The 8,811-nt window shown below is 38.5% G+C and overlaps 1 protein-coding gene across 1 annotated transcript; it reads right to left on the bottom strand.

The window, feature by feature from the left end:
- Positions 1–246: 246 nt before the first annotated feature.
- PDCD5 (programmed cell death 5) lies at positions 247–8,491 on the bottom strand. The gene is made up of 6 exons (XM_044661442.1): positions 8,101–8,491; positions 5,843–5,883; positions 3,724–3,785; positions 2,941–3,032; positions 1,102–1,173; positions 247–443 (listed from the first exon to the last, which is right to left on the bottom strand). The coding sequence occupies exons 1-6, from the start codon at positions 8,164–8,166 to the stop codon at positions 399–401; spliced, it is 378 nt and encodes a 125-aa protein (XP_044517377.1). The 5' UTR covers positions 8,167–8,491; the 3' UTR covers positions 247–398.
- Between the last annotated feature and the right edge of the window lie 320 nt (positions 8,492–8,811).

Genomic DNA, 8,811 nt, shown 5'->3' with positions numbered 1-8,811 from the left:
TTTCTACAAAGTTGAAAGTTATAGCTATTGGTATTTTAATATTATTTCTTACTAAAAATGTGCTATTGCCATATTCCTTCCCTGGATACAGGTCATGAGTAGTGTTTACAATTTTAAAGGGCATATGCTGCTGAAGACATTTGAAAGCACTGGTAAGCAGGGAAATCCTTAACTATTTCTGCAAAACATAGGCTTCTAAAACCAGTCCCTTACAGTAGTATTAAAAAAAAACCATTGTCCAAATTGTTTTATTTTACATAAACAAGTCCTTTTTATTTGCCCCTCTTTCTCAAAATGTATACAGAAAGCAAAGTTTACCATTTAATCAGATCTTCACTTCTGCCAAGTATTATCTTTTCCTAGAAATTTTTCAAGTTTGAGTCTTTAAACATTAGATTTCAATAATCATCTTCATCAGAATCCATTACTTTTCTTCTGTTGAACTAGAAAGGAAAATGTAAGAGTATGTCACAATATGTCTGAATTTTAATTAAGGCGCTCTGAGAAATAACATTTTTTTAGTTAACTTGATAGCAAAAGGTTTGATTCTTCCTTATTACTACCTAGCTAATTAGATGTCTGTAGTAAGCTACTAGTGGTAGGCAAGATGAAGACATCTATAAATATTTTAAATATGAATTTTGGTCCTTTTGACATACAGGCTGACTGATCAAAAAATATGTTTATCAAGGGGACAAAAAATCTAATGAAACTTCTATCAAATGTGGTCACTGTTGTTTTTTTTTCTTTGATGCTTCAAAGTTAAGCATAAAATCACCTTCCGCTAAAATTAAGTCACTTTTTTTTTACATTTCATGAGTTGCTACTACCAACCCTCCAGTGATAAGTTTCTCTGTGCTTCAGTTTAGTTGATCCTTAGGCAAAAAAGTCAGTTGTCATCTAGCTGATAAGACCAACTACACCTTATGCTTTATGAACAAAGCCTTAGGGAAATCACCTTTGATCACTCATTGTGGTGTGAGGATGTGAGTGAAAGGAGTTTTGATATCTGAGTGTAAGTATTAATCTTTGTAAAGAGTTTAGTATTTTAATTTTTGATGCTTATTTTTACAATATTCAAATTACTTCAAGAAAACTTACCTTAACTGTTATTTTCTTTTCTGTTTGCTGGCTTACTTTTTCAAGAATTTCTATCAATCCTTGCTCTGTTACCTAGGGTAAGAGAAATGGAATAAAAGTATTTACTTCTCTTTTATACATGTAGTGTTCAGAGTTGAGCAGTTTTCGAGATCATTAAACTAAAAGACACTCATTAAAGATGATACTGACACTCTAGAGCCTTTTGACTCTTATTCTTGAATTTGGAAACAGCAGCATATCTGAAACCAAGACCTAGCTGTATCTATGGCCAGAGATGGGGTATTTAAGAGGTGAAAGCTGTGTGAATATTCTTAGCTTCCAAGATGAAGTGAAAAGCCAGACTTCCAAGTGGAAGACTTCCAGTGTGTGTAATTAGGATTTGCTCTCCAGAACTCTCTTTCCCAGCTTTCCATCTTCGTTCTCACATTACATTCTTGTGTTTTAGAGAAAAAGTTGTGAGTGTAGCTCCACCCCCTCTCTCTTCCCCTGATCATGGCTGCAAAAGCTGGGCTTTGAGCCAGGCAGGAGAATATACTCACATGGTCTTATTTTTGTTAGGTAATTAGTCTTTATACTTTTATTTTTTATTCCTTCTACTTCAAGTGATCATTAATAAACTTTATAAAATTAATACTTGGAGTTATTGGATATTAATTTAAATCTTACAAGTGGAATAGCAAAATAACCATTTTGGTTAAAGGTTTTCATTTTCTCATGGAAGTATAATTAAATATAAAATCCTATTTGGCATTCAAAGTTCTTTATAACCTGGCCCTCTTCTGCTTTCTAATCTTCACATATGGCTTACTCAGCCTCACATATCCTGTGCTCTGGGTTCCAGTGACAATGGCCTCCTTGGTGTTTCTTGCATAAGACAATCCATCTTCTGACTCTGGGCATTTTCACTAGCTGTCCCTCAATACTTAGGATTTTCTCCCGCCTCAATAAAGTTGAGGCTTCCCTTAAGTTGAAACTAAAATTCTCACCTTCAACAAAAGCCTTTCTGGGCTCCCTCAATCTTAGGATTTTCCTTTTATTGGTTATATCCAATTTATCCTATATTTATTTTGTTTATATATAAGTTTATACATTATAGCCTCTACCCCATCAGGCTGTGAGCTTTTGAGAACAGGGACTGTTATTCACCTTTCTATGTAACACAGTGCCTGACACAGAAGATAGTTTAATGCTTGATGACTGTTTGACTAGTCCTATATAGCTTACCTATGAAAGTAAGGTCAGTCAGGCACTATGCTTCTCTTTTTTGTTGTTTTGACTTTTTGGTTACTGTTCTGGGCCATTAATTATCTCCCTATAACCCATTAACAAGAGATAATAAAAGGGAACTCTGATCTCATAAGTCGAAGATGTCACAAACATAAAAATATCAGCTATTAAAGAATTTCAGGTAGGTCAAGTAATTACATTTCAAGATAGGAAAAGGTAGTAGATAAGAAGCAGATGGATGATACAGTGGATAGAGTGCAGCCTGAAGCCAGGAAAACATATCTTCTTTACTTCAAATCTGACCTCAGACATTTCTTAGCAACGTGACTGGGCAAGACTGCTTGCCTTAGTTCCTAATCTGTAAAATGAGTTGGAGAAGGAAATAGCAAACCACTCTAGTATTCTTGCCAAGAAAACCATCACATGGGGTCGTATTGTCTGACACAACTGAAACATACTGAATGACAACGAAAAGCAGATGGGATTTCTCTTGTCTTTTTGGGGGGTAGTGGTGGAGGTTTCCTGATAAAATATCCTTCTAGGGTCTGATTTGCAGAGATTTAACTTTGGAGTTAAAGCTTCACTGAAAAAAAAAAGTAGTCAAGTACTTACCTTCCCACTCAGCTGCCCATATCTTGCCATCTGTATGAGGTAGTTCTCTACTGCTTTAGCCTTTTCTGGTTTTACAAGTGCTAAATTACTTACTGGGATAAACAAACAAAAGAAACAATATATAGGTGTATTTATGTATTTATAGTAACTGTATAACCAAGATTTAATTTTATATCCTCAAGGATATAAACACCAGTAGCCATCACATCCTCTCTAATACCAAATAAGTATCAAAACTTATTACCTAATCATAAATTCCATATAAATAAAAATTATTCTTTTATAATTTACTAATTATGAGCTACCGGGCTGTCTTACTGTGTTTTAAAAAACACTTACCTTTTTTACTTGGCTAAAGGAAACACTGGTTAGTGATTACACAAAAAACCCTCCCTAGTTGTCACTTTTGTCCCAAATTAGGCTTCAGATAATAATGTTACAAGATACAGTTTCACTTGATCACTCTGATTTAAGAGGTAATAACTTCTTTTATATTTTATTCAATATGTACCTAAGCCAGAAAACCTTATCTCCTACAAGCAGAAGAAACAGCTGTTACTTTCTCTCTTTTAAAACCGATTTAACTACCTACCACTAAGTCTACAGACTTCACATTCTTCTAACAAATAGCCTATTTCAAATGTACTTAAGATTAAATAAACATTTAACCTAGAGATAGCAATAGTAATTTCATTATTACTAGAGGTGTCTTTTTATTATGTAACTTAAAGCCATTATTATTTAAACAGAGAAATTTCATTTAAGTAAAGTGAAGATGCTTACACCTGGCCCGTGCTGACTGATCCAGAACTTGAGCTAGAATATTGTTTCTCATCTCTGCTTCCCTGTAAAGAAAGTCTAATTAGATAAAGCAGAGATTCAAGGGGAAAGGCGTTCTAGGTGAAAGGATAAGGTATAAGTAAAGACAAAGCAGTAGAAAAACTATGTTTGGGAAAGAACAAGAATATAGTAAGGCTTAAAAGACACTCTGGAACCAGATGGGAGAAGACCCCAAATGCCAGGAATTTGGACTTGAGTAAACAATGGGTAGTTAATAAAGTGAAGAAAGCAGTATCTTGTTCAGTCCCTTAGCCCCGCCCCATTCCATCCATCCATCAACCCAGGTAAGGAATTTTCAGAGATGGGATTCCTAGTTTCCTTTATGCCTTGGCATTCCTTGCTCAGAGACTTGCAAATAAAATATAGTTTGTAATAATTATAAAATATTTTCTTTATTGAATTAATGGAGTAACACAAAAACCAAGGAAACCAATAATCTTCTGTCCAAGTGAGAGGTAATAGAGGTCCAAATTTGGGTCATGGTAGTTAGAATGAAGAATACAAAAGATGTTGCAGAAATGGAATTAATAATATTTGCTGAATGGATATGAGAATCTAAGGAGGGACAAACATAAAAATAAGTAGCAAACAATTTACAAAGTAAGATAAGTATTGTGCTATAAAGGTCAAAACTAAAAAAAGTGATAAAAATATTAATCACATAAGTAAGATCTGAGAGGAATTTCAGCATAATCTCAAAAAGGCAACCCGCCTTAAAAAAAAATCACATTTGATGCTTATTACTATTTCTCTAACTTATGGTTTCCTGAAATTTAATAGTAAATACATTCTCCAGCATATACTTAATGGCCTCATTTCATACACATGGGCCCACTTCTTATCTTTCACCTGAATTTAGAACTGAAGAAATAAAATCACTACGGAAAATGGAATAGATATATGCTCAAGATACACTTTATAGCTAAAATAACTTCCAAGAATGACTGGAATATTTGTTCAAGACTAGCTATATGACGTTATTTTGAAAAGTTTGTCAAAATTTACACAGTTGTTCTCTATATCCTTGGGAATTTTTGCTGAGAAGCTTGGCACTTTGATTAGAAAAATTCTATCAGTTGTGGAATGATTTTTATATGCTATTTGTCGTGAGTCAGTCAGAAAAGGTAGTGAAAGAACTATTTTAAACCTGTACCTTTTTTCACAGTCCTGTTGACCACTATTGTTCCTTAATCATCCACAAAATCTGAGGCTTATACTACATTCAGGGAAGATGGGAAAATTTCTATAAAGCTTGGTACAGTTTCTAGAGTGGAAATTAAATGAATCATAAAATAGCTAGAAAGAACCTTTTGATAATTCGATCTAAGCCTTTATGTTAGAGGAGGAAAATGATGAGCAAGAGATATGTATTAACTTGTCCAGTGAAACAGGCTAAGTAGTAGCAAACCCTGGACTAGAACTCAGTCTTCTCTTCTCTTTAGATTCTCAATTCAGTGTTCTTTTCAAGTTATAGTTTCCTTTAGTTAATAAAATATTAAATGACATCGCAAGAAGTCAGGGTTTTGAGGAATGGTAAAGGTAGAACTCAGATGCTGGCACTGCTTTTTCCCAACTCTCCTAGCAAACAAAGTACAAGCCATCCCCTAGAACAGTGATGGGCAAACTTTTTAAAGAGGGGGCCAAAGGAAAGGAAATGCTCATCTGTCAATCTGTTTCTAAGGCAACTCTTTCAAAGTTTCATTGTATTGTATTCTCCTCATTGTATTCGTCAGATTAGGAATAATGTTGGGTAGCTAGATAGAACATTTCAGGGGGCCCAAATCTGGCCTGCCCTCAGTAGTTTACCCATCACTGCCCTAGAACATCAAATAAATTTTCCCTTTCCTCTCCCTGTTGTCAATATGTGATATTTATTAAAAGCAAAGAAACTGGGGATAGCTAGTTATCTCACTTGCAAGAAACACAAAGGCTTAATAGAAAAAAAAATGAAATACCCAGGGAAAAATGTCCTAAAATTGGTAGGCAGCTTGTATATATTATAATTTCATTTCAGCTAACTAAAGGAAAAATCCCATCTCACTAAAAGTGATCTTGGTCATACCTGTGTTTTGCCTCCTGTTGTGCTGGGTCACCAGAAGAGTCCTGCAAAAAAAATTTCACTTTACAATCAACAATTCAGAGTAATAAAGATGAATTAAGAGGCAGCTTGGCATAGGGGGTAATTGAATTTAGGAATAAAAAAGGCCTCAGGCCCTGCACTGGCTGTGTGGACATGAGCAAGTTAGTTAATTTTTCAGTGCCTTATACTAGAGATGTCAAATCTCTCAATGGGTCCAAACCAGACTAAAATGCAATTGGGAAATGTTTAACATAATAAATAAAAAAATACAAAATACGCAACCTGCAGGGATCTATTTCTATTTCAGTTGGACACCTCAGCCCATAGTAACCTTTTAGGACAGTGCTTCCCAATGACTATCTCCTTCAAAGAAGTTTGGTATAGTGGATAAAACTTTGAGCCTGGCAGACATGGGTTTGAATCCTGTCTCAGACACTTACCAACTGTGTGACCCAGGGTAAGTGACTTAATCTCTCTTGGTTTCAACTTCCCTGAAATGAGAGGATTGGGATAACTGGCCTCTGAAGTTAAGAGTCCTGTGAATCACTACATTTTATTTCTGATAGAGTTCAGAAACAGTTTTCCAAATAATTTACAAGACAAGTATTTTAAAACTCAAACCAAACGAATGTTTAATTGTCATTTATGCTAAGATCTTGCCATTTGATTTTCTCTCAGTCACTGAATATTACAACAATTAAGCTCTTCATATATATTCATAAAGTCCTACTTTTGAAATCATAAAGGCAGAATCTAATGCTTTGTGGCCTTTCCTGCCAACATCTCTGCAAAGGATACAAAACTTTATTACTGATATGACAAAAAAATGAGGGGAAAAATGAGTACATCTTTCATTGTATGTCACTAAGAAATAATTATTCAGTGAGAATAAGCTTTGCAAAGTAAAGTGAAATTAGTGCCACCACAAGGACTGTAAGACAAAAATTTTCGTCTGGGACCTGAAGCCAGATAGTCCAACCCTCTCAATTTACAGATAAGGAAACTGGGCCTAAGAAAGTAAAGTGACTCACCCAAGGTCACAGAGGCAGTATCAGAAGCAAATTTGAATGGAGGTTCTTTAGATTTTCTTCCCTTCCATCCCACCCTCCAACCCCCTTTTAAGCTAGGAAAAAAACACAGCAACCTGGGTGCTCTCTCCCTCCAACATATTGGTGCCTGAATTAGTGCGGACACCGAACAGCTTTGATTACTGCAGCTCACTAAAGTGATTCACAGCCTGGGTCTCCCCAAGAATAGGAATTACAGGCGTGGACAACCACACCTAGTCCGGTGCTTTTTTCACTGGACCAGCTACTTAATTACCATGATAACGGAAAAACGTATTATATCCTAGATGTAAAACAAACTAGATGGTTAAACACAAACTCTGAGGCCTCAAACAATTTGCATCTGATTTAGAATTCTAGCTTTATAAAGCTTAACCTAACGAACGATCTTTTCCCCGAGATACCAACTTGCATTCTGAGATTCCGGGGGTCACAATGCTAAGAACTATAAGGATACTTCGAGAATCTCCGCCCCTTTCCCCATTTTATAGGAAACTACAAGTCCAGGGTGGGACACTGCCCACTGTCAGACAAGTTCGTGGCAGAGCTGCTTATTAAACGCTCCACCAGCATAACCCGGCGGTAGAACGAAATTCAGAGCGGGCAGAGTGGCCCTCCAGCTAACGTAAGAAGGGTCCTGGGAGAGAAAAGCTCAGCTCAAGCACCAGACCGCAAGGTCCAGGGCGCAGGGAGCCGAACCAGGGTGCTTGCTGGGAGGAAGAGCTGAGAACTCTCCGGAGGGGAGAAGGGCCGCCAAGGAAAAAAGAGGCGCCGCGGGGCGGTTACGGGGTACACGGCCTGCGACGGAGCTCCAGGGAGGCGGTCCCCGGTGGACACGAGGGAGGCGGCTCGTGGCTGCAGAGCCTGGGCGCAGGGGCGGCGCCGCCGGAACCAGTTCGGAAGCCAGAGGGTGGGGCTGGTGCTACCCATGCCCAGAGCGAGCAGAGCTCGGGCCTGTGCCAGAGCAGAGAACGCTCTCCCGGGCGAGGAGCTGGGTACACAGCGGTCCCACGCGGAAAGAAGGCAGGACACCGGGGCAGTTCTGGCCTCCGCCTCGGCGGACCCTAGCTTGCGGTCCCGGAGAAGAGGCGCCCAGGCCTGAGGGGGCGGCTGAAGGGCCTCGGTAAGACCGGCGGCAAGGAAAGCGAAGGGAAAGGCGGCGGCCACTCTTACCCCGTGCTTCGCCTGCAGTTCGGCCAGCCTCTGCTTTCGCAGGGCTTCCAGATCTTCGTCCGCCATAGCGGGGTCTGGAGTAGGGTGGAAAACACTAGCGAGTAGAGAGCACGGAGGACCGAAGACCCCAAACTCCACACGAACTTCACTGCTGCGCACGCGCCCGTCCCAGACCTCTCCACTCTATCCCTGAGCCGTTTGCACGCTGAAGGCTGGGAGGGCAGGAGGAAGGCCGAATCATCGATTACAGAGGGTAGCGGGAGGGTGTGTCTGGAAAGACTATTGAGAGATTTAAGGAGGGAGGGTCACATCGTGGAGGACCTGGCCCTTTGGCTGACCATGGAAACAAGACACCAAATCCAAGATATTGTTAATCATAATATTAATAATAATACTTAGACCCATAACTGTAATAAAATCACGTTCATATAATTTTTTTGAAAAGCATTTATACAGCATTTTAAGTTTTGCAAAATGCTTTGCATATATGACATCATTTTGTCGTTACAACAGCTTTCAGAGGCATTATTCCCGTTTTATAGATGAGAAAACTAAGATAGTGAGAAGTTAAGTGCCACACCAGTACCCTGCAGCTTGTATAAAGTTTGGTAGAGTGCTTTGCATAAATTATCTCATTTTGATCCAAAGCTTTCCTCCCCACTTACACTCCTCTCCCCCCCCCTCCCTTTATCTATTGCCCCTGGGTAATTT

The sequence above is a fragment of the Gracilinanus agilis genome, chromosome 2 (genome assembly GCF_016433145.1).
Source record: "Gracilinanus agilis isolate LMUSP501 chromosome 2, AgileGrace, whole genome shotgun sequence".
In the NCBI taxonomy this organism is placed as follows: domain Eukaryota; kingdom Metazoa; phylum Chordata; class Mammalia; order Didelphimorphia; family Didelphidae; genus Gracilinanus; species Gracilinanus agilis.
Note: the sequence above shows the minus strand (reverse complement) of the source record. Positions and strands in the feature narration are given on the sequence as shown.